The sequence below is a fragment of the Dipodomys merriami genome, unplaced genomic scaffold (assembly GCF_024711535.1).
Source record: "Dipodomys merriami isolate MVZ:Mamm:240054 unplaced genomic scaffold, mDipMer1.0.p SCAF_409, whole genome shotgun sequence".
Taxonomy (NCBI): Eukaryota; Metazoa; Chordata; class Mammalia; order Rodentia; family Heteromyidae; genus Dipodomys; species Dipodomys merriami.
The window spans coordinates 635540-660015 of record NW_027205704.1 but is presented as its reverse complement, the minus strand read 5'-3'; the positions used below and the strand labels follow the sequence as shown (position 1 = coordinate 660015).

The window sequence follows — 24476 nt, the reverse complement described above, 5'->3', positions numbered from 1 at the left end:
GCTCAAGATAGGAGGAAAGGGAGGCATCTTGTAGCTGTGAATGGTTGGTTGCTCATGCCTTACAGGTGTGAGCTACTCAGGAGGCTGAGATCTGAGGATCACAGTTTGAAGCCAGTCCAGAGACAGTAAATCCTTAAGACTCATCTCCAATTAACTATCAAAAGAAAAAGTAGAGCCGTGACTGAAGTTACAGAGCACTAGAATTGAGCAAAAAAGCCCAGGGATAGGCTGGGAAGGAGGGTTTGCTTCCCCAGCACTACCTAGCAGAAAAAGCTGGAAGTGGCGCTGTGGCTCAAGTGGTAGAGCACTAGCCTTGAGCTGAAGAGCCCAGGGACAGCCCCCAGGCCCAGAGTTCATGCCCCACAACTGAGTAAAAATAAAAAATTTTTAAACTTTGTTTAAAAAAAAAAAGGCCCAAGGAAAGTGCCCAGGCCTTGAGTTCAAGCCCTAAGACCGGCATACACACACACACAGAAAAAAGCATCCAAACCCCAGTACTGGCACACACCCAAACTCACCCTAACAGTTAACTTGTTTCCCTGGGTGGGGGTAGGGCAGTGTCTTTGGTCAATAGGACAGCTGGGGCTTGAGCATGTCTGACTGGAGGTCCTGAGTTGCTGGAGCTCAGAGATGCCTCCTATGGAGGCAATCAGTCCCTAACATTGGAGTGCCTCTAATTCAAATTGGACACATCTTTGTGCTGCTGGGTCCCTCGCTTCCTGAGCACTGGGGCCAAGGCAGGAGGGGCCCCCCCAGAGCCTCTGCTGGCAGTACTTCCTACACCCAGCGCCAGCCCACCCCGGGGTGGGGCCAGCCCTGCCCTGTACAATAAGGGAAGCTCTGAGCAGAGGAACCCAGTCTTCTGGGTGCAGGTGTGCAGCCGGGCCAGGGCTGGTGGGCCTCCAGCACCACCTGCAGCCCCTGTCCATTGCAGGCAAGGTAAGCTCAACCAGACCCTGGACCCATTTCCCCTGGGCTGCCTGCAGCCCCTGCCCAACCTGCCTCTCCACAGGAGGGAGCCATTCTTCCTACCAGCTTCTGTAGGCCTCAGTGTTGAGGAACTAAGTTCACCCTGGTAGGGTGGGTGGTCTGCACCAAGCTTCTGGTCGGGTACAGTCCGGGGGTTAGGCTGAGCTTTGGCATGGAGCAGGTGGGTGCAACCTAGACAACATGGTCTCCAAGGAGGCCTTCACAGCACCCCAACAGCAAGGGTCTGTGGTTGGCTCAGATTACCGCAGTGCCGCCTTGCCCATGGGCTTGCTCTCTGCCAGCCATGTGCCCCAGCACCGTGGGGCTCCCCCTTAAACCTGGGAAGCGATCAGGCTGCAGCACTGCCCGCCCCCTCCCTCCAGCAGAAGCAGCCATGGCGGGCATGAAGACAGCCTCCGGGGACTACATTGACTCATCCTGGGAGCTACGGGTATTCGTGGGCGAGGAGGACCCCGAGGCCCAGTCAGTGACCCTCCGGGTCACGGGAGAATCGCACATTGGAGGGGTGTTGCTGAAGATCGTGGAAGAGATCAGTGAGTCTGTACTGCACATGGCACTGGGACTAACGGGTACCAATAGCACTTCCGGGCCAAGCTGCTGCTCAGCTGACCGCGCTGTGTCACAGTGACTCAGTCATCGGCTTAATCATTTGGTTCCAAAAAAGACATTTCCTCAAGTTCTCCTCCCTCCCATTTCCCTGCCTCCCTTCCTCCCACTCCAGAGGTTCTACTTCTGGTTCCCCAAAGAGCAGCCAGAACTCGCTCCTCCGTGCACCCACTTATACAGGCAGCAGAGGACGGCTTGCCAGGGCCAAGGCCCAGGTCAGGCTCCTGAGACCAGGGGCGAAGCCTGGGGAGGCCTAGGGGACTGAGGCTTGCTCCCACACTTCCTCCTAGGCAAAGGCCCACAGGCTGGTGACGGGCCTGGGGTAGGCAGGCCCTGCCCCCACAGGAAGTTACAGCACCAGGGCTGCCTGTGGTGTCACTGGTGGAGATATGGGAGACCAGCGATAGGGGGGCTTCTCATTGTCCTTTCCTGCCACAGTGGGGGCTGCCACTTCCTGGGAGGATGGCAGGCATAACTTGATAAGAGGGTGCGGGCCTTGGGGGGGGCGGGGTGTAGAAGCCAGTCCCAAAGAATTTGGTCAGGAGCTTGGGTCCTAGGCTACACATGGGGGACAGACTTCCTAGATGTGGCCAGCCTACCATGGCTAAAGCCCAGGAGCAATGGAGTCTAACTGGCTAGCCCTGTCCCTAAGATACGTCCCTGGTCACACGGCGGAGGCCTAGTGGCCTGAAGAGGCTGTGAAAGGAGAAGTGGGAGCAGAGTGTGTCAGACAGAGCCGGTGTCAGAGCCCCCGTGAGACCTGGGCTAAGCCAGGACTCGAGTTTAAGGACTGATTGGTCCCAGGGCGCTGCACGTGGTTACTGCAAATCTTGGACATGGAGTCAGCCTCCCCTGCTCCATCACTGGGATGCCCCTCCCAGCAGGTCTATGCAGCTTGAGGTCCCGCAGTGCAGTGGGAACAGTCTCCCCACACTCCTAGTCGCTCTTAAGACCATTAGATGTTGGGGTTCAGCCAGTTCGGTTTCTAGCACCTAGAGTGTGACTGAGCAAGTGTCTAACCAGGGCTACCACTGAGTGCTGGCACTCAAACAGGGACAGCTCCTTGGATAGTGAGGCCAAGGAAACTGCCACTTCAGACAAGCCCTAGGGCTGGGAAGGTGGCTCAGTGGCAGAGTGCTTGCCTTGCATGCATGAGGCCCTGGGTTCGATTCCCCAGCACTACATAAACAGAAAAGGCTGGAAGTGGTGCTGTGGCTAAAGCGGTAGAGCGCTCACCTTGAGCTGAAGAGCTAAGGGACAGTGCCCAGTCCCAGAGTTCAGGCCCCACAACTGACAAAAAAAAGAAAAAAAGAAGACAAGTCCTAGCTGGACACCAGTGGCTCATGCCTGTAATCCTAGCTACTTAGGAAACTGAGGTCTGAGGATTGTAGTTCAAAGCACCTGCACAGGAAAGTCTGTGAGACTCTTAACTAGCAAAAAAAAAAAAAAAAGAGCCAGAAATGGAGCTGTGGTTCAAGAGGTAGAATGCCAGGCTTGAGCAAAAATGGTAAGGGACAGTGCCCAGGCCCTGAGTTCAAAACCTAGTACCCCCCCCACTCACATACACACACAATCTGAGGCTCAAAGAGGCAAAGCATCTTGCTCAAGGTCACCCAGCTAGAAAGTAGTCAATGTTTAGAGTGCTTGCTGCTCCTTGCTGGGCAAATCCCAAGCTCTGAGAAGATACAGACATAGTCTGCCTCAAGAGAGAGCATCAGCCCTGGAGGACATAGCAGGTGCTGTACAAAGGCAGCCCCAGCCCCAGTGGGTGAAGGGCCAAGATAGGGCCTTCAGGGGGGAAGAGGGTGGGGGGGGATAGGAAGGGATAGGAAGGGGAAACAAAGGAGGAGGCAACAATGCTGCTTGATAAGAAATGTACTCATTAAGCTGGGCGCTGGTGGCTCACGCCTGTAATCCTAGCTACTCAGGAGGCTGAGATCTGAGGATCGCGGTTCAAAGCCAGCCCGGGCAGGAAAGACCGTGAGACTCCTATCTCCAATAAACCACCAGAAAACCGGAAGTGGCACTGTAGCTCAAGTGGTAGAGCGCTTGTCTTGAGCTGAAGAGCTTAGGGACAGCGCCCAGGCCCAGAGTTCAAGCCCCACGACCGACCAAAAAAAAAAAAAAAAAAGAAATGTACTCATTATCTTGCCCATGTAATTGTATGTAATTGTAACTCCTCTGTACAGTATTTTCACAATTAAAAAAAAAAAAGATAGGGCCTTCAAGATTGGGTCACCCAGATTCTGGGTTAGGGGGCACCTCTGGGGAGTGATGTAAAGATTGAGCCCAGAAGAACCAGCAAGGTTCAGGTAGCAAAGAGCCATTGTATTGTCTCATGATCCTGGGATGTGCTGTCTGGGTAGAAAGAGGAGCCCCCCCACCCCCAAGGCTGATGTGTACCCCCATTTCTTTCTCTCCCCCAGATCGAAAGCAGGACTGGTCTGATCATGCCATTTGGTGGGAGCAGAAGAGACGATGGCTGCTACAGACCCACTGGACACTGGACAAATACGGAATCCTGGCTGACGCTCGCCTCTTCTTTGGGCCACAGCACAGGCCGGTCATCCTGCGGCTGCCCAACCGCTGTGCATTGCGCCTGTGCGCCAGCTTCTCCAAGCCCCTCTTCCAGTCTGTGGCTGCCATCTGCCGCCTGCTCAGTGAGTAGCTGGATGGGCTTCAACCCACCAACCATCCTCTGCTAGGCTCAAGTCCCCACCCTTGCCAGGCCCAGCCGGTCACCTGTCCTTATTGTCACCTGTCCTGTTTCTCACCTTTGCCCAAATGGGCAAGGCTATGAACCTACCCCTGAGGTGTTGAGGGGTGACATGGGAGATCACTCGCAGGGCAGGATCTCAGGGAGTACTGGGGCCCCACTGCCCTCAGGCATCCGGCACCCTGAGGAGCTGTCTCTGCTGCGGGCTCCTGAGAAGAAGGAGAAGAAGAAGAAGGAGAAGGAGCCAGAGGAAGAGATCTATGACTTGACCAAGGTCGTCCTGGCTGGGGGTGAGCATAACTGGGCCAAGCTAGGGCTAGGATGGAGCCCCAGGCTGGGGACAGACCTGACTTCTCCCTACCTGCCTGCAGGCATGGCACCTGCTTTGTATAGGGGAATGCCAGCTCACTTCTCGGACAGCGAGCAGACGGAGGCCTGCTACCGCATGCTGAGCCGGCCACAGCCGCCACCAGACCCGCTCCTGCTGCAGCGCCTGCCCCGGCCTGGCTCCCTGGCTGACAAGACGCAGCTCCATAGCAGGTGTGCGGTGCATCGCTGGCTCTCTCTGTATTCCCTACCCCCAGGCTTCCAGGCCCTACCTGTGTGCGCAGTCCCCGCCTCCCTCATGGCCCCCAACGCTCACACCTGCCTATGCATGGTTTAGATGGCTGGACTCCTCGCGCTGCCTCATGCAGCAGAACATCAAGGCGGGGGACACGCTCTGGCTGCGCTTCAAGTACTACAGCTTCTTTGACCTGGACCCCAAGGTAGGCAGGGGGGGGGGAGGGAGGGGGAGAGGGGCCTCTGGAGCTACCTGAGGAACACTATGACCACCAAACTTTAGAACTTTTTTTTTTTTTTTTTTTTTGGTTGGTTGTGGGGCTTGAACTCTGGGCCTGGACGCTGTCCCTCAGCTCTTCAGCTCTAGGCAAGCGCTCTGCCACTTGAGCCACAGCGCCAGTTCCAGTTTTCTAGTAGTTTTTATTGGAGATAGGCGTCTCACGTACTTTCCTGCCCGGGCTGACTTTGAACCATGATCCTCAGATCTCAGCCTCCTGAGTAGCTAGGATTACAGGCATGAGCCACCGGCGCCCGGCTATAACATTTTTATCACAAGAAAAGACCCCCCCACACACACCCAGTAGCAATCACTTTCCATTTACATCTTAGTCTATTTTGAGTTGCTGTAACAAAATACCTGGGACCAAGTGATTTATAAAGAGCAAAGGTTTAGGGCTGGGAATGTGGCTTAGTGGTAGAGTGCTTGCCTAGCATGCATGAAGCCCTGGGTTCGATTCCTCAGCACCACGTATACAGAAAAAGCCAGAAGTGGCACTGTGGTAGAGCGCTCACCTTGAGCAAAAGCAGCTCACAGACAGTGACCAGGCCCTGAGTTCAAGCTCCATGACTGGCAAATAAATAATTAAATAAATAAATAAATAAATAAAGCAAAGGTTTATTTGACCAAAAACCCTGGAGTCTGAGGCTCTGGGGGAAAGGAAGCCTGTGGCCCAGGAAGGCTCCCTGGAGGGACAGCAACTGGACCTGAGAGGCAGTGATAGTGAGGAAGGGGCTTTTAGGGTGGCCCCAGGGGACCCTGTCTGTCTGTCTGTCTGCCATCCACTGCCACCAGTAACAATGGTAAGCTCTGTGCATCTGTCTCCTTCACTGCCCCAGCCTCTCGTTCCTCCTGTGGCCCCAGATCTCTGTAAAACATCTAGACATGGCTGTCTGCCGGGCACTTGCACTGCTGGAAGCTTTCCGTAGGTGTTCTTCAACTCCGCCTGCCAAAGCTGCCCAGGTGTCTTCTGTCCCCATCCACCAGCCTCTGAGGTGACCCTGGCTTCAATGCTTTCTGTCCCATTGTCCCTTTCCACCCAGTTCTCTTGTGTGTGTGTGTGTGTGTGTGTGTGTGTGTGTGTGTGTGTGTGTGTGTGTGTGTGTATGTGATACATGTATGTATCACACACAGCAGCTAGAACTCAGCTGCTGATTGGAGAGCTCTAGGCTGCTCTCTGGGCTTTCCCTATCTCTTGTCTTCCTCCTGGTAATCTTGAATCTTGCGTTTTATGCATTTAAACACCACCTTAGGCTCTTGGCATCTCCCACTATATAACCTTCTGCTCAGAAATTTCTTCCTTAGCTCTAATCACAGGGGACTAACAGGCCTCCAACTCACCATCCCAAGTAGCAAGGATTACAGGTATGAGCCGCTGGCACCTGGCATGCTCTGCTTCTTGATAGATATACAGCTTCATTTTCTGTTTTTGTTTTTTTTTTTTTTAATTTTTGGTCGGTTGTGAGGCTTGAACTCTGGGCCTGGGCGTTTCTGTTTTTTTTTTTTTTTTGCTGATTAATTGGAGAAGAGTCTCATGGACTTTCCTGCTCTGGCTGGCTTCCAACTGCAATCTTCGGATCTTAGCTTCCTGAGTACTTAGGATTATAGATGTGAGACACCAGCGTACAGCGTACAGCTCATAAGTTGTTGTTGTTTTTTTTTGGTCGGTCGTGGGGCTTGAACTCTGGGCCTGGGCGCTGTCCCTCAGCTCTTCAGCTCAAGGTGAGCGCTCTACCACTTGAGCTACAGCGCCACTTCCGGTTTTCTGGTGGTTTATTGGAGATAGGAGTCTCACAGTCTCTCCTGCCCGGGCTGGCTTTGAACCGCGATCCTCAGATCTCAGCCTCCTGAATAGCTAGGATTACAGGTGTGAGCCACCAGCGCCCGGCTTCATGAGTTGTTTTTATGTCTTTGGAACTTTATACTATTCCAATCATTTTGCAATATACTATAGGTTGGCTTTTCTTTCTTTTATGATTTTTATTTCTTCATGTATATATTTATATATTTATTTAGTGCTAGTCCTCGGGCTTGAGCTCAGAGTCTTTGGTGCTGTCCCTGCACTTTTGTGCTCAAGGCTGGCATTCTACCACTTGAGCCACAGCTCCAACTTCCAGTTTTTTGGGTGGTTAATTGGAGATGAGAGTGTCATGGATTCTCCTGCCTGGGCTAGCTTTGAACCATGATCCTCAGATCTCAGCCTCCTGAAGAGCTGGGATTATAGTCATGAGCCAGCACCCAGCCATTTTTGAAATGTTCCCAGAACTGTGTAACTATCACCACCAAACTTGAGGACATTTTTTATCATGACAAAAGACATTCCACACCCAGTGGCAATCACTTTCCCTTTACATCTTAGTCCATTTTTTTTTTTTTTTCTGGCCTGTTGTGGGGCTTGAACTCTACGCCTGGGTGCTGTCCCTGAGCTCTTCAGCTCAAGGCAAGTGCTCTACCACTTCAGCCACAGTACCACTTCCGGTTTTATTGTGGTTTATTGGAAGTAAGAGTCTTTTGTTTCTTATTTTTCAGCTTTGTGAGTTTTTTGTTTTGTTTTGTTTTCTTTGTGCTGGAACTTGAGGCCTGAGCATTATCCCTGAGCTTTTTCTTTTTTCTTTTTTTTCCTCAAGGTTAATGCTTTACCACTTGAGTCACAGCTCTACTTTCAGCTTTATTGATGCTTTATTGGAAATAAGAGCGAGTTTTCTGCCCAGGCTGGCTTTGAACGATGATCCTCAGATCTCAGGCTTCTGAGTAGCTAAGATTACAGGCATGATTCACCAATGCCTGGCAGCTCTTTGTGTTTTTATTCTACTTTCAGTCATGGAGCTTGAACTCATGGCTTGTGCGCTGTCCCTGAGCTCTTTTGCTCAAGGCTAGCGCTCTACCACTTGAGCCACAGTGCCACTTCCAGTTTTCTGGTGGTTAATTGGAGATAAGAGTCTCATGGATGTTCTGCCTGGGCTGGCTTTGAACAGCCATCCTCAGATCTCAGCAGCTAAGGATTACAGGTGTGAGCCACTGGCGCTGGGCCTTGGGAGTTTTTGGGTTTTTTGAAATTTATCTTCTATAATACTTTTTGAACTTTTCTTCTCATCAATTGTAGTTTATTCCTTGTTGTTGGTAGTGGTTTTCGTTTTTGTTTTGTTTTTGTTGTTGGTTAGGGTTGAACTCTGGGCCTAGGTACTGTCCCTCAGCAATTCAGTTCAAGGCCAATGCTCTACCACTTGAGCCACAGCGCTACTTTGGGTTTTCTGGTGGTTTATTGGAGATAAGATCTCACGGACTGGTCTGGGAAGGTGGCTCAGTGGTAGAGTGCTTGCCTTGCATGCCTGAGGCCCTGGGTTCAATTCCTCAGCACCACATAAGCAGAAAAAAGCCGGAAGTAGTGCTATGGCTCAAGTGGTAGAGCGTTAGCCTTGAGCTGAAGAGCTGAGGGACAGCGCCCAGGCCCAGAGTTCAGGCCCCATGACTGACCAAAAAAAAAAAAAAAAAAAAAGATCTTACGGATTTTCCTGCCCAGGTTGGCTTTGAACCACAATCCTCAGATCTCAGCCTCCTGAGTAGCTAAGATTACAGGCATGAGCCACCAGCAACTGGCTTCTTTATTTGTTTTTAAGTTCTGAGAGTGCTTGCTTTCTGAGTGTTCCTTTTAAAGCTCTTAAATTTATAACTGAGCACTGAGTAGCTCATACTTGTAATCCTTGCTACTCGGGAAGCTGAGGTCTAGAAGATCAAGGTTCAAAGTCAGCCAGTCAGAAAAATCCTTGAGAATGCAGTACCAATTAACTAGTGAAAAGTAGAGCTGGAGGTGCCATCAAGTGGTAGAATGCCAGCTAATGTAGCAAACCAAGCAAGCATGAGGTGCGGCCCTGAATTCAAGCCGAGGTACTGGCACACATAAAAAAACCTTTAATACAAATTTAGTACAAAAATGATCGGGGCACTCATGGAGAGAGATACTGTTACAAGAGGATCACAAGTTGAGGCCAGCCTGGGCAACCTACCAAGGCCCCGTCCAAAGGACTGGGGATGGCCACAAGCTGGTGTGGTACATCTGTAATCCTAGCTACTCAGGAGGCTGAGATCTGAGGATCAAGGTTCAAAGCCATTCTGGTCAGGAAAGTCCATGAGACTTTTTTTTTGCTTATGTGGTACTAAGGAATCAAACCCAGGGCCTCATGCATGCAAAGCAAGCACTCTACCACTGAGCCACCTTCCCAGCCCTCCATGAGACTTTTATCTCCAATGAACTTCCAAAGAATTAGAAGTGGTGCTGTGGCTCAAGTGCTAGAGCACTAGCCTTGAGCAAAAAAAAACTCAGGACCGTGCCCAGATGCTGAGTTCAAGCCCCAGAATCAACACACACACACAAAAAAAGATTGGGGGGCTGTAGCTTAGGGGGTGGGATCAGTCCCTTCCAGCATGTATGAGACCCTGTGTTCAGTCCCCAGTACCACAAAAACATAAAATTTAAAGGTACTAAAGGTGTGATATTTGCATATAACTGACATGTCCTTTCCTAATATTTGTTAAAAAAGAATTTGGGGGGGATATGAAACTTTTCTTGGGGGGGTCTTGGAGTTGGGGAGTTGCAGACACCCCTAAAGTAAAATGGGGTCTGACACCATCAGCCAGTTCTGATCTCCCCTGCCTGGAAGTTTTTCTTTTTTTTTTTTTTTTGGAGGTTCTGCCTGGAAGTTTCTGTCCCTTGTACTTTAAACCATCTCTGAATTTCTTAGAACACCCAGTCCAATGTTCAAACTATGAAGATAATTCTTTGTTGTTGTTGTTGTTTTGTCGGTCGTGGGGCTTGAACTCTGGACCTGAGGGCTTTCCCTCAGCTCTTCAGCTCAAGGCAAGAGCGCTACCACTTGAGCCATGGCACCACTTCCGGTTTTCTGGTGGTGTACTGGAGATAAGAATCTCATAGACTTTTCCTGCCCGGGCTGGCTTTGAACCGTGATCCTCAAATCTCAGCCTTCTGAGTAGCTAGGATTACAGGTGTGAGCCACTGGCGCCTGGCTTGAAGATAGTTCTTATACTCTGTTATTTAGGAAACAATGACAAGAAAAAATGTCTGCTCATACTCAGAGCTGGCATAGTTTTTTTTTTCTTTAATCTATGGCTGGCTCAGTCCTCAGATTGGGGATGCATAGATAAGGAGTCTGGATGATGATATGAATGTACTTCTCTTTGGGTTTGGGTTTGGTTTTCTGCCACTACTGTGGCTTGACCTCAGGACCTTACACTTGAGTCACAGCTCCACTTCTAGCTTTTTAGTGATTAGTTGGAGATCAGAGTCTCATGGACTTTGCTGCCTGGGTTGGCTTTGAACCATGGTCCTCAGATCTCAGCCTCCTGAGTAGCTAAGATTATAGGTGTGAGCCGGTGTGCCCAGCTCCATAACAGTTTTGATTCTTTCTTTCTTTTTTTTTTTTTTTTTTTTTTGCTTATGTGGTGCTGAGGAATGGAACCCAGGGCCTCAGGCATGCAAGGCAAGCACTCTACCACTGAGCCACCTTCCCAGCCCCAGTTTTGATTCTTTAACACAGAGTATCACTATATGGCCTAGGCTAGCTCAATCTCATGACCCTCCTGACTCAGCTACCCAAGTGCTGAGATCATAGTGGTTTACTACCAGGCCTAGCTGTTTGCTTGAAGAGATTCCTTGACGTTTAACTCACATCCTATGCTGTAAATGTTCAGTTTGGTTATTCTTAGTAAATGTGCGCCACTGTGCAATCATTATATCCATGTTTGAACATTTCGCTGCTTCAGAAAGTTGGTTAGTGTCTATCTCTTTGCCCTCCCACACCAATCCAGCAGTCAGCTTTTCCTCTGGTTGTAATTTACATTTCCCCAGTGACTAACACCGTCCACCCTTTTTCACTGCCTCTTAGTCATTTTGATATCCTCTTTTTTTTTTTTTTGGTGCTTGTGCTGAGGCGTGAACTCAGGGTCTGGGTGCTGTCTCTGAACTTTTTCAGCTCAAAGCTAGGGCTCTACTACTTGAGCCATACCTCTATTTCTGGCTTTTTTGTGGTTGATTGGAAATAAGCGTCTCTTGGACTTTCCTGCCCACACTGGCTTCAAACTATGATCTTCTGGTCTCAGCCTCCTGAGCACTTAGGATCACAGGTATCAGATATCTGTGCCTGGCTCCTCCAAGCTTTTTTTATACCCTGTCTAGGGCTCTATGGTTTAGGCCAGCAGCCTTGCTAAAATGTGCCAATTCTGGACCTGATCCTTTTGCAGACTTTCTCCAGCCCTCACTTCAGCCCACCCAGGCCTCTCATTCAGAAGATTCAAACTGGAGATTTCCTTTGGGCTCGGCCATGCAAATGGAATGGCTGCCTTTCATCCAATCTGAGTTCTTGCTGATCTGGGTTCTTCCTGTACTTGCCTTCTGCTGTCCTGGCTCATTTGAGTCCTACCTGCTGCTGTGGTCTTGAAGTTGTCCTTTTTTTTTTTTTTTTTTTTTGGTTGTGGGGCTTGAACTCTGGGCCTGGGCACTGTCTGTGAGCTCTTCAGCCCAGGGCTAGCATTCTACCACTTGAGCCACAGCACCACTTCCGGTTTTCTGGTGGTTCATTGGAGATAAGAATCTCACAGACTTTTTTTTTTTTTGTCGGTTGTGCTTGAATTCTGGGCCTGGGCGCAGTCCCTGTGCTATTCAGCTCAAGGCGAGTGCTCTACTGCTTGAGCCACAGCACCACTTCCGGTTTTCTAGTGTTTTATTGGAGATAAGAGTTTCACAGAGTTTCCTGCCTGGTCTGGCTTTGAACTGTGCTCCTTAGATGTCAGCTTCCTGAGTAGCTAGGATTACAGGTGTGAGCCACTGGTGCCCAGCTTCTTTTTTTTTTGTCAGTTGTGGGGCTTGAACTCTGGGCCTGGGCACTGTCCCTCAGCTCTGCAGCTCAAGGCTAGCACACTACCACTTGAGCTATAGAGCCACTTCCAGTTTTCTGGTGGTTTACTGGACATAAGAGTTTCACGGAGCCGGGCGCTGGTGGCTCACGCCTGTAATCCTAGCTACTCAGGAGGCTGAGATCTGAGGATCACGGTTCAAAGCCAGCCCGGGCAGGAAAGACTGTGAGACTCCTATCTCCAATAAACCACCAGAAAACTGGAAGTGGCGCTGTAGCTCAAGTGGTAGAGTGCTCGCCTTGAGCTGAAGAGCTGAGGGACAGCACTCAGGCCCAGAGTTCAAGCCCCATGACCAACCAACAAAAAAAAAAAAAAAAAAAAAAAAGAGTTTCACGGAGGGGGCGGGGAAGGTGGCTCAGTGGTAGAGCACTTGCCTTGCATGCATGAGGCCCTGGGTTCAATTCCTCAGCACCACATAAGCAGAAAGAAAAAAAAAAAAAAAAGCTGGAAGCGGCACTGTGGCTCCAGTGGTAGAGTGCTAGCCTTGAGCTGAAGAGCTGAGGGACAGCACCCAGGCCCAGAGTTCAGGCCCTACAACCGGACTCAAAAAAAAAAAGTTTCACAGAGTTTCCTGCCTGGTCTGGCTTTGAACCTTGATTCTCAGAGCTCAGCCTCCTGAGTAGCTAGGATTACAGGCGTGAGCCACCGGCGCCCAGCTTCTCACAGACGTTCCTGCCTAGGCTGGCTTTGAACTGTAATCCTCAGATCTCTGCCTCCTGAATAGCTAGGATTACAGATGTGAGCCATCAGCACCTAGACTTTTTTTTTTTTTTTTTGCCAGTCCTGGGGCTTGAACTCAGGGCCTGGGCACTGTCCTTTGAGCTTCTGCTTGAGGCTAGCGCAGTACCACTTGAGCCACAGCACCACTTCTGGCTTTTTCTGTTTATGTAGTACTGAGGAATGAATCAAACCCAGGGCTTCATGCATGCTAGGCAAGCACTCTACCACTAAACTACATTCCCAGTTCCCCCTGCACCTGTCTCCCCCCCCCATCCTTTTTTTTTTTTTTTTAAGTGTCTTTATTTTGGGTGAGACATAGGACATACTTCTCTGGGTAACTGGGACCCCTTTTTGCCTTTACCTTCTCTGTTCCTTCTCCCTAGATTCCTCTTCTACCTTCCTTCCCTCTAGTGGCCCCTTATCCCCCCTAGGGTGCTGCTTAACAAGCTACCTCCTCAGAGAAGCCTTTCCTGATTGCATCCTTCTTGTAGCTTATAGTCCCTTGGGTGAGGGCTGGCGAGCTGCCCCAGGGAAGCCATTTCCTGCTAAGCTGTAGCATGCATAGTGAGCAATGCACAACAGAGGAGAAAACACTGGTGCCTGCTGGGAGGACTGGTAGCTGGGTGGGGTGGGGCCACAGCCTGGGTGTCCAGACCAGATGATCTGACCAGCCTGGCCCCCGCCACCCCCTGGTTGTTGCAGACAGACCCGGTGCGGCTGACGCAGCTGTACGAGCAAGCTCGCTGGGACCTGCTGCTGGAGGAGATCGACTGCACGGAGGAGGAGATGATGGTGTTTGCAGCCCTGCAGGTGCCCTGGCATCCCAGGACAGCGGGACTCTGGCAGGAAGAGCCCTGGGTGGGGGGAGGCAAAGCCCAGGCTGGGGCACCATTAGGGGCTGGATGGGTGTACTCAGCCTCTCCTGACCATGCACCCCCCAGTACCACATCAACAAGCTGTCCCAGAGCGGGGCTATGGGGGAGCCCGCCAGCCCTGACCAGGGCTTGGATGACCTGGATGCAGCCCTGAGCAACCTGGAGGTGAAGCTGGAGGGCTCGGCCCCCACAGACGTGCTGGTGAGGAGACACTCCTGTCTGAGGTTCAGCGGGGGGCTCAACATGGGGCACTCTTTGATTCCACTCCTCCCCCCAGGACAGTCTCACCACCATCCCAGAACTCAAAGACTATCTCCGAATCTTCCGGTGGGTTTGGGACTCGTGTGGATGGTGCGGGAGGGAGGGACAAAGACAGTCCCCAAACCTCCTACTCCCCACCCCCTCCCCCATCAGGCCCCGGAAGTTGACTCTAAAGGGCTACCGGCAGCACTGGGTGGTGTTCAAGGAGACCACGCTTTCGTACTACAAGAGTCAGGAAGAGGCTCCGGGGGACCCCATTCAGCAGCTCAACCTCAAGGGTGAGAGGCCTGGACAACCTGGGGACAAAGGACATCTGGTGGGGCCGGCCCTCCCCATCTTGTGTAGACCACCACCCCCTTCTCCCTGCAGGCTGTGAGGTGGTCCCCGAGGTCAACGTCTCTGGCCAGAAGTTCTGCATCAAACTCCTGGTGCCCTCACCGGAGGGCATGAGCGAGATCTACCTGCGGTGCCAGGATGTGAGGCTGGGGAGGGCGGGGCCAAGGGGCGGGGCCTGCGCCTGGCCCCAGGGCTGGTTCCAAGCCTCACTCGGGTCTCCCGCTACAGGAGCAGCAGTATGCCCACTGGATGGCTGCCTGCCGCCTGGCTGCCAAGGGCCGCACCATGGCGGACAGCAGCTACGCCAGCGAGGTGCAGGCCATACTGGCCTTCCTCAACCTGCAGCGGGCCGGCGGCGGCGGGGGATCCGGCAGCCAACCCCAGGGCTCCGATGCCTCCGCTGAGAGCCTCAACCCTCATGGTCTCGTTGCCCCCCGATTCCAGCGCAAGTTCAAGGCCAAGCAGGTGCCAGAGGGGATGTGGGTGGGAGTAACCACAGCTTTGACCCCAGATCTCCACAGGGCCTTCCTTAGGAAAGCACATGCTCTCTTTTCCCTTCTACTGTGCCCCCGAAACCTCCCTGGGAGGACGGTGGGCACTGCCCTTCCTGGGGCTCAGTGCCCTGACTTTCTGAGGATGGGGTTGGAGAGCCACCACCAGCCCCTCACCAATATGGCCCTGCAGCTGACTCCACGGATCCTGGAAGCCCATCAGAATGTGGCCCAGCTGTCACTGAGCGAGGCCCAGCTGCGTTTCATCCAGGCCTGGCAGTCGCTGCCCGACTTTGGCATCTCCTATGTCATGGTCAGGTATGAGGGCAGCCCAGCCCTGCCTTGCCACCGGTCTGTCTGCCTGCTGCTTTACGCTTGCTTCCTAACAGTGGATCCTAGACAGGATCCTCATCCTTTCCACTTCCCTGTTAGTGGGAACACTGAGGCACACAACCCCCCCTCCCAATTCTGCACCCAATAACTAATATAAGAGACAAAGCAGGAAAGCCATTGCTGGCCCAATCTGCCTTCCTTGTCTGGGCCTCAGTCAGCTGCCCTGTGGTACGGAGCTGGCGTAAGGAGGCCACGTCATTATTCATCCCCACGACAGGAGAGAGGCAAAGATGACGATGACAAAAACCACACAATTACTAAAGACATGGATGACTTGTGAGACACCGAAATACCCATATAATACTTTGTGTGGGTTTTGGCAGTACTGGTGTTGGAACATAGGCTTCAGCTGGGCACACACCTGTAATGCTAGACACTCAGGAGGCTAAGATTTAGGGATTACAGTGTAAAGCCAGCCTGGGCAAGAAAGTCTGTGAGACTCTTATCTCCAATTAGCCACCAAAAAACTGGAAATGGAATTATGGCACAAAGTGACAAAGCACTAGCTTTGGGCACAAAAGCTCAGAAACAGCACCCAAGCCCTGAGTTCAAGTCCTAGAACTGGCAAAAATATAAACACACACACACACACACACACACACACACATATACACACACACACATACACACACACACACACACACACACACACACACACACACACACACGCCTCTAGATAGGCAAACATTTCACCATGTGTCATGCCTCTATCCTTCCCCCTCTTTTTTTTCTTGCACCAGAGTTTGAACTCATAGCCTTGTGTTCTTTCTCAGCCGGTACTGTACCACTTGAGCCATGGCTCAAATCAAGCTTTTTGCTGGCTTGAATCAGACTTCAAACTGTGATGCTCCAGGTCTCAACCTATGGCTAGGATTATAGGTATGAGACACCAGTGCCCAGCTAATTTTTTTTTTTTTTTTTTTTTTGTGGTTGTTGTTGATCATGGGACTTGAACTCAAGGTTAGCCCTCACCATTTGAGCCACAGCGCCACTTCTGGTTTTCTGGTGGTAAATGAGTGATGAGTCTCATTTCCTGCACAGAATGGTTTTGAACCTCAGCCCTCAAATCTGTCTCCTGTGTAGCTAGGATGACAGGCGGAGCACGGGGCAATATTTTGCCTCTGAGTCAGGGTCGCCCTTCCTTTTTGCCTGGGCTCCCTGTAAAAACCTCCTAAGTAACTGGAATTACAGGCATGTACCACCCTACCCACGATTCTTTCTAGATGAGGGAACTGACCTGCTTAGGTTGGCACAGCTGGGGAGTGTGGCAGAGCTGGGGCAGGCACAGGATCTATCTCCCTCGCCGTAGTTGGTTCTGGAGTGCTGTGCATATTGTCTGGGTGCTTCCTGTGCTGTGTGTGCTGTCGGGGTGCTTCCTGGGGGCCACACAGCTTGGCAGCCTCACTCACACTATCCCTCCTGGGATCAGGTTCAAGGGCAGTAGGAAAGACGAGATCCTTGGCATTGCTAACAACAGACTGATCCGAATCGACTTGGCCATGGGCGACGTGGTGAAGACCTGGCGCTTCAGTAACATGCGCCAGTGGAATGTTAACTGGGACATCCGGCAGGTAGGCCCTGGGGGAGGGGATCGACGGGACAGACAGGACAGCTGGCCAGCCAGGCTCTACCAGGGCAGGGCAGGGCTGCTCCCTAATCTCACCTGCCCACCAGCCCTCTGACCGTCTACCTGCAGGTGGCCATCGAGTTTGACGAGCACATCAACGTGGCCTTCAGCTGTGTGTCTGCCAGCTGCCGCATTGTGCATGAATACATCGGGGGCTACATTTTCCTGTCCACCCGGGAGCGAGCCCGTGGGGAGGAGCTGGATGAGGATCTCTTCCTGCAGCTCACTGGGGGCCATGAGGCCTTATAAGGACAGCCGACTTGCCCCTGACGTGCTCACAACCTTTCGTGGCCATTCCAGAGCCCACACCTAGTGGGCTGCACTGCCCCCCACCCCCGGGCATGTGCCAAGCTGGGCACCTTCAGCTGCGGTCACTGGCAGACCAGAGCCCTGGCCAGGCCCCACTCTGCTGCAAGCTCCTAGCTAGGAAGGATACAGAGCCCTTCTTCCCTTGTCTTCCCTCTCTAGAGGCCAAGGCCTGCACCCACCATCTCTCTGTACCCCTGAGCACAGGAGTAGCTACAGGATGAGGAGTCTCAGTTTCAAACTCGTTTTTTTCTCTTGTGACTTTTTTTAGCTTGGTTGGTTTGACAGTACTTGGATAGAACCCAGGGTCTTGTGCTTGCTAGGCAAGTTCTCTACCACTTGAGCCATGCCCCAGTTCTAGATTTCTTTTTTTTTTTAATAATAAATATTTTATTGTTGGATCATCTTTCTTCCTCAGGGGCTGTGCTAGGGCCACTCTGATATTCTGTCTCCTTATCATTGACCAAGGAGAGACGCTTTCCTGGGATAGAGACAAGAGAATGGAGATGAGTAGAGCTGGGGCTGGGGCTGGAGGAAAGGCTGAGAGCAGAAGGGCACAGGCTTCGGGCAGATGGGGGGAGGACAGTGGGGCAGGGGCAGTTCTCACGGGTGGGGCGCAGCTGCAGGGCCTCCTTGAAGTACTTGGGGAGCAGGAAGCCATCGGCATTCCCTGGGCTCAGGATCACTCCATTGGCAGAGCGGAAGAAGGGGATTCCATCTGCAGACAGAGCTAGAGATGTGACTCAGGTCCCATCTCCCCGACCACCCCCAAACTGAAAAAAGATGTAGGTTGGTCCCTGCTGTGTCCACACTCACCTGCCAGGGCCAGAGGTCCATTGATGAGCACAGCCACTTCACAGTTGGGGCGCAAGCCTGCAGGCAGGGACAACTGGAGCTAAGGCCTGGAGACCACAGTCAGCACACCTGGACAGAATGGGGCCCTGGGATGAAGGGGATGATGCCCCTGCAAAGCAGAGGTGGCCTTGCACAAGTGATGCTGTGACACTTGGAGGGCGGCTGAGAGGGAAGAGGGGTGAGACTAGGTGGGTGAAGAGGATACTGACCACTGATGACACCAGGATCACCAGGCAGTCCTGAGGCCAAGTGGATGTGTGTCCTTCCTTGACATGACAAGCCCTTGAGCAAGATAGATGGCCAGTGCTTCCAGAATGTACCATGGACTAGCATCAGGGGCAGTGCCTGAGGTGTTTCCAGGGGCATCAGCTCCAACTCAGGTACCTGTAACCAATGGTCATATGAGCAGCCGTGAGAACCCCATGGCAGACTGGGTCCCACCTGGCTCTCCATCTGTTCTCTTGGCACCCACCTGCAGAGAGTGACCCTGATTGGCCCGGATGAGGAGGCCAAGGCTGGGATCTCCCTGCTGCAAGGCAAATCGCTGCTTCCCATTGGTCTCCACCACACGCTTTATGTCCTCAGCTGAGAAGCTATGGAACTGAGGCAGCTGCAGGAGGTGGTCCAGGGGCACAAAGCCATCTGTGGGCACAGGGTGCTCAGGAGCAGCCTTGCTTCAGAGCCTTACTTGAGCCTTGGCTCAAACCAAGGTTGGGCCCAGAAATCCCAAAGGCCTTTAGAGCCTTTCTGGGTCTCTGTTTCTTTAATGAACATGAAAAGAGGCATTGAATGTAAAGAGTCACACAGACAAAAGACTTAGCCAGGTACTGACAGCCCATGCCTATAATCCTAGCTATGCAGGAGGCTGAGATCTGAGGATCCTGATTTGAAACTAGCCTGGGCAGACAAATCTTAAGAGGTTTTTATCACAGGGCTGGGAAGGTGGCTCAGTGGTAGAGCGCTTGCCTTGCATGCCAGAGACCCTGGGTTTGATTCCTCAGCACCACATAAGCAAAAAGAAAAAAGCCGGAAGTGGCGCTATGGCTCAAGTGGTAGAGCGCTAGCCTTGAGCTGAAGAGCTGAGGGACAGCACCCAGGCCCAGAGTTCAGGCCCCCACGACTGGAACAAAAAAAAAAAAAAAAGTTTCTTATCTCCATTTCACTGCCAAAAAGCAAGAAGTGGGGCTATAGCTCAGGTGGTAGAACATCAGCCTTGAGCAAAAAAGCTAAGGAAAAATAGAAGGTCCCGAGTTCAAGTCCCACTACCAGCACACACACACACACACCCCAAAAACAAAAAAACAATAAAAAACCCACAGATAAAGGACTTAGTACCTGGCCTAGAGTGAACACTCAATACCAGTTGCTTTCCACACCCTTCTCCCCAGCTGGAAGGGATATCACTAGGCCTGGGCCAAATAGGAGTTCTTATCCCAGTGGACATGATATGAGGCTTTGGGCCTATCCCTGCTGTACTCTTGGGGCCTTCCTCCTAGACAGTGTAGGGAGCCATGGTGGAAGGGACACAGACGACTTACCAGCCCCCATGGGAAGCCCCAGCTTCAAGGCTCCATGGCGCAGGACGTAGGACAGAGCCTTGGACAGTTGCACATCTCGGTTCTGAAAGAGCCCAGCAGATGACTAGGGTTTCCACAGGGACCCTGCCCTGCTACCTACCCTGTGGTCTCCAGGACCAGTATGACCCACTGGTCTCCCTCAGCCACCAGGAAGCCAGAGCTCAGGGTCCCTTCCCTTGTCCCCCCCACACTGGGCTGAGAGTGAAGGGAGGCGCACCTGTTCCCTGGGTCTGGAAGCCCGTCTACCCCTGGGCCCTGCTGCTTCCTGTCTCTTTCCTCCAGAGGCGCTCATCATAGCAAGACCTGTGGGGAGTAGTGACTTGTGGGGAGACTGCTTTAAAGGCCCCTCCCATGGCCCCAGAAAGATACAAAGCTGAGGACAAGCCAAGTGCGGTTTATTTAATCTGCTTCCTACCCTCCAGCCCCCGGTGCAGAGAAGAAACTAAAGCCCAGCTGGCGTCACTTGCCCAAGGTCACCGTCGCCCTGGAGATCACGAGGCCCTGGGAGCCTGGCCCCGCGCTCCGGGCCGCGGCGGTGCTGGGGAGCCGGCCCCGGGAGGCGCGGCCGGCGTGCACGCGGGCACCCCGGGACAGGACCGGCGGGGCAGGAACTCAGACCAGCCGCCGCGGTGGGCGGGGACTCGTGCCGGAACCTGAGCGGCTCGCCTCCACCAGCCAATGAGAAGCCGCGGGAGAATGGGGCGTGCACTTCCGTTTAGGGAAGGGGCGGAGCCTAAGGGCGCCGAGGGCGGGTGAGGCTGCAGCTTCCGGGGACCTTGCACGTTCCGGGTTGAAGGCAGGATTCCTGGGCCAGGGGCGCACAGCCTTTGGGGGTCCCAGGGCCCCTGTGTGGTAGGGAGGTCCCCGAGTCCCGTGCACCTCAGTCGGGCTCGGGGCTCTGGGGAATGATAGGACACTAACTGCCCAAAGGGTGGTCCTGGAGGTTCAGAAGGGCTGGGATTTCAGTCCCCTCAGGTCTGCGGCTGAAGGGACCAGCTGCGGGATCCAGGGGGGTAGCGATGCGTTTCCTGGGGTGACAGTCCGTCTGTGTCCTTCCTAGATCTGCTCCGTCTACATCATGGACCCTGAGGTATCCCTGATGCTGCTTTGCCCTCCTGGGGGGCTGCCCCAGGAGCAAGTAGAGGTGGAGCTGAGCCCAGCCTATGACCGTCGCTTCCTGCCAGGAGATGACAAAACCATCACTGCCATCTGGGAAACCCGGCTACAGTCCCAACCCTGGCTCTTCGATGCCCCCAAGTTCCGTCTTCACTCCGCCACGCTGGCACCCACTGACTCACCAGGACCACAGCTACTCCTGCGCCTGGGTCTTACTTCCTACCGAGACTTCCTGGGCACCAATTGGGCCAGTTCAGCCTCCTGGCTGCGACAGCAAGGAGCTGCTGACTGGGGTGATAAACAAGCCTATCTGGCAGACCCACTGGGGGTGGGTGCTGCTCTGGCCACAACTGATGACTTTTTGGTCTTCCTGCGCCGCTCTGGGCAGGTGGCCGAAGCTCCAGGGCTGGTGGATGTGCCTGGTGGGCATCCTGAGCCTCAGGTGAGATGCCAGGATGGGTACAAAAGCACAAAGTCCTACACACCTGTGAGGAACTGGGCCTCTAAGCCCTCCCAGCTCTGGAGGGCACAACCCTGAAAGGAAAATAAGCCTAGTGCTTCTCTGTAAAGTCTGCCCAGGACAGCTCTGCAGTGTCCCGTGCCGCAGTGCCCTTCTGGAGAGCTTGTCCCAGGAGCACGTACAAGCCGAGCTGAGAGTGGCCCAGGACTGTCACAACTGCCAGGCCGTGACAGGGCCCTCAATGCCATCTGGTAGACCTAGCTACATGCCCAACCTACAACAGACCTATGGGAAGCTGGGAAATAGTGGGGATGGGAGAGGACAGGAAGTCAATGCTCTATCCTGCCAAACTACTGCTTGCCACCTTATAAAGAATGGTCTGGGTTAAAGGGTCACAAGACCCTTACCCCAGGCCCTTCAGGGCCAGCAAAAGGAAAGAAGAGAGGGTGAGGAGGCAGAAGGCAGAGGTTGAGCCTGACTTCTCCCAGGTCCTGTGCCCTGGTGATGCCCCCCAGCACAAGACCCTTCCTGGGGAGCTGGTGGTACGTGAGCTCTTCTCCAGTGTGCTGCAGGAGATCTGTGATGAGGTGAGTTGAGGGGAGGCTGGTGTAGCATGGTGGGCATGAAAGGAGAGGGTAGAACTTGCTAGAATTCCACAGGCCTTGGGCTGGGATGTAGCTCAGTGGCAAAACACTTGCCTAGCAAGTTCAACGTCCTGGGTTTGATCCTCAGTACCAAAAAAGAAAAGACCAAAACAAACAAAAAGAACAGTTAAAAAAAAAAAAAGAATTCTACAGGCCTTAAACTAGTGAGAGGATCTGCAGAGTATGGGTGGCACCAAGGGAAGAACTTGGTTTTGGAGCTGGGCATACTCAAAGTGGAATTCTAACACTTACCTCCCTGGACCTCTGGTTCCTGGTATGTGTGTGTGTGTGTATGTGTGTGTGTGTGTGTACACGTGCCAGTAATATGGCTTGAACTCAAGGCCTGGTTGCTATCCCTTACCATTTTTCACTCAAGGCCAATTACCACTTAAGCCATACCTCCACTTCTGGTTTTTTGGTGGTTAATTGGAGATGAGTCTCACATAGCCAGGCTCAAGCCTGTAATCCTAGCTACTCAGGAGGTTGAGGTCTGAGAATTGCGATTCAAAGCCAGCCTGGGCAGGAAAGTCCATGAGACCTTTCTCCAGTTAACCACCAGAAAACTGGAAGTGGCACTTGGCTCAAAGTGGCGAGCACTACTTTTGAGCAAAGGAGCTCAGGGCAGTGCCCAGGCCCTCAGTTCAAGCCTCATGATTGACAAAGAAAACAAAAAGTTTCTTAGACTTTCCTCCCTGGCCTGATTCAAACCTGAATCCTCAGATCGCAGCCTCCTGAGTAGCTAGGATTATAGGCATGAGTCACCAGTGCCTAGTTGTGGGTTCTCCTCTCGATAGTGGAAATAAAGATAAATATGTTCCCTTTCCTAAGATTGTTGAAGGAAGAATAAATAAGGGACTTAGTTACTAACTCAACTTCCCTTGGGTGAAGAGATTTCCCTGGACAAGTTAGTCTCTTTGCTCTGGTTTCCCATCTGTAAAATGGACATTCCTAAGATATGACATTCTGTGATACTGGTACTTAAACTGAAAAATGTCACAATGCTATAAAGTGTAACAGGTTGTTCTCCATTGAGGAGGGCAATTGTGTGGTCAGTGGACACTGACAGGTGGAATCCCCTGTGAACCTTGCCCCAGGTGAACCTGCCACTGCTCACCCTGAGCCAGCCCCTTCTCTTGGGCATTGCCAGAAATGAGACCAGCGCCGGCCGGGCCAGTGCTGAATTCTATGTCCAGTGAGTAGGCTCTGGGGTACACAGGATCCTGGAGAGCTTAGGAGGTGGGGGTGATGAGGGACAGGGCTGAGGCAGCTGGGATTCCATAAGGATTTTGCAGGGTTGAACACTCCCCTGGCCACCCTCATATTCTTGTTCAGGTGCAGCCTCACTTCTGAAGAGGTGAGGAGCTACTACCTGAGTGGAGGACCTGAGGCGCATGAGTCTGCAGGAATCATCTTTGTGGAGATGCAGGTACTGGGGAGCAAACTGGGACGCCAAGGTTGAGGTCTTCAAGGAAGTCTGGTGAGACATGTGGTGAGGAGGGAACAGTTAGAGGAAACAGGACTTCCAGGCACGGATTTCCTCCAGAGTCACAGACATAGGCTCAAACTGGGGCTGAACTCAGAGCCTGGACGCTGCCCTTTAGCTTTGTCTCTCAAAGCTAGTTCTAGTGTTCTACCATTTGAGTCACACTTCCACTTCTGGCTTTTAAGTGGCTAATCGGAGATAAGATTCTCTAGGAGGGGTTGGGAAGGTGGCTCAGTGGTAGAGTGCTTGCTTTTGCATGCATGAAGCCCTGGGTTCGATTCCTCAGCACCACATAAGCAGAAAAAGCCAGAAGTGACGCTGTGGCTCAAGTGGTAGAGCGCTAGCCTTGAGCTGAAGAGCTGAGGGACAGCGCCCAGTCCAGAGTTCAGGCACCATGACCGGCAAAAAAAAAAGATTGTCGCCGGGCGCTGGTGGCTCACGCCTGTAATCCTAGCTACTCAGGAGGCTGAGATCTGAGGATCGCGGTTCAAAGCCAGCCCGGGCAGGAAAGTTCATGAGACTCCTATCTCCAATAAACCACCAGAAAACCGGAAGTGGCGCTGTAGCTCAAGTGGTAGAGCACTCGCCTTGAGCTGAAGAGCTGAGGGACAGCGCCCAGGCCCAGAGTTCAAGCCCCAGGACCGACAAAAAAAAAAAAAAAAGATTGTCTAGGATTTGTCTGCCCTGGCTGGCTTTGAACCTCGATCCTCAGATTGCCTCCTGAATAGCTAGGATTACAGTCAGGAGCCACAGGCGCTGTGCTTAGTTCAGTCCCCTTAACAGACTCCCGTACAGAAATAGGGATAGACCAGTACAGAGAAATTCTGGGCACAGCCCTAGTAGGTGTCAGGGATGGAGGTGTGGGTCTCACTGTCTTCCTGCAGAGGATGCAGCGATTGCAGGAGACCGAGCTGTGGACTGAGCTCTGCCCCTCAGCCAAAGGCGCCATCCTCCTCTACAACCAGGTCCGAGGAAGTCCTACTTGACTCGCCCAAGGACCTTAGGCCTGTCACCAAAAGTCTGAGGACAATAAAGCGCTTTATTCTTGAATCCCGTTGGTATCTGCTGTTGGGCTCTGGGTGGAGACAAGAGGGAAAGTGGTGTGTGTGTGGGGGGGATCAGAACCAGCCCAGGCTCGGATTTCCCCTCTGCGAGCTAGAGCTGGAGCCGCGCCTCCTATGCCAAACTCTAATGAGATTCCAGAAAGCTCTGGGAAACGTGCCTTGCCAGCTGAGCAGAGCAACAATCCCGTCTG

The 24476-nt window shown here is 52.7% G+C and overlaps 3 protein-coding genes across 9 annotated transcripts; 2 read left to right on the top strand and 1 right to left on the bottom strand.

Annotated features, from left to right (window-relative positions):
• Nucleotides 1-832: 832 nt before the first annotated feature.
• LOC138806846 (fermitin family homolog 3) lies at nucleotides 833-17487 on the top strand. 2 transcript variants are annotated; one of them, XM_069992257.1, is made up of 15 exons: nucleotides 833-939; nucleotides 1356-1523; nucleotides 4023-4256; nucleotides 4483-4602; nucleotides 4684-4852; nucleotides 4977-5079; nucleotides 13500-13607; nucleotides 13739-13873; nucleotides 13950-13999; nucleotides 14087-14211; nucleotides 14303-14409; nucleotides 14498-14734; nucleotides 14954-15078; nucleotides 16583-16724; nucleotides 16850-17487. In XM_069992257.1, exons 2-15 carry the CDS (start codon nucleotides 1364-1366, stop codon nucleotides 17027-17029), a joined length of 1995 nt encoding a protein of 664 aa, XP_069848358.1. In that variant the 5' UTR covers nucleotides 833-939; nucleotides 1356-1363; the 3' UTR covers nucleotides 17030-17487. The 2 variants fall into 2 exon arrangements, with proteins under 2 accessions (XP_069848358.1, XP_069848357.1); XM_069992256.1 differs by having other exon boundaries at nucleotides 1353-1523.
• On the bottom strand, nucleotides 17478-20124 carry LOC138806848 (tRNA 2'-phosphotransferase 1-like). Of its 3 annotated transcripts, none has more exons than XM_069992259.1 (8): nucleotides 19934-20124; nucleotides 19736-19821; nucleotides 19480-19561; nucleotides 18414-18583; nucleotides 18151-18325; nucleotides 17903-17959; nucleotides 17694-17816; nucleotides 17478-17567 (listed from the first exon to the last, which is right to left on the bottom strand). In XM_069992259.1, exons 2-8 carry the CDS (start codon nucleotides 19811-19813, stop codon nucleotides 17488-17490), a joined length of 765 nt encoding a protein of 254 aa, XP_069848360.1. In that variant the 5' UTR covers nucleotides 19814-19821; nucleotides 19934-20124; the 3' UTR covers nucleotides 17478-17487. The 3 variants fall into 3 exon arrangements, with proteins under 3 accessions (XP_069848360.1, XP_069848359.1, XP_069848361.1); XM_069992258.1 differs by having other exon boundaries at nucleotides 19986-20124; XM_069992260.1 differs by having other exon boundaries at nucleotides 17694-17804; nucleotides 19986-20124.
• Nucleotides 20125-20246: 122 nt separating this feature from the next.
• Nucleotides 20247-24271, top strand: LOC138806844 (uridine diphosphate glucose pyrophosphatase NUDT22). Of its 4 annotated transcripts, none has more exons than XM_069992252.1 (6): nucleotides 20247-20270; nucleotides 20579-21076; nucleotides 21583-21681; nucleotides 22833-22930; nucleotides 23071-23164; nucleotides 24106-24271. In XM_069992252.1, the coding sequence occupies exons 2-6, from the start codon at nucleotides 20597-20599 to the stop codon at nucleotides 24205-24207; spliced, it is 873 nt and encodes a 290-aa protein (XP_069848353.1). In that variant the 5' UTR covers nucleotides 20247-20270; nucleotides 20579-20596; the 3' UTR covers nucleotides 24208-24271. The 4 variants fall into 4 exon arrangements, with proteins under 4 accessions (XP_069848353.1, XP_069848351.1, XP_069848350.1 ...); XM_069992250.1 differs by having other exon boundaries at nucleotides 20261-20314; XM_069992249.1 differs by lacking the exon at nucleotides 20247-20270 and adding an exon at nucleotides 20289-20370.
• The last annotated feature ends 205 nt before the right edge of the window (nucleotides 24272-24476 follow it).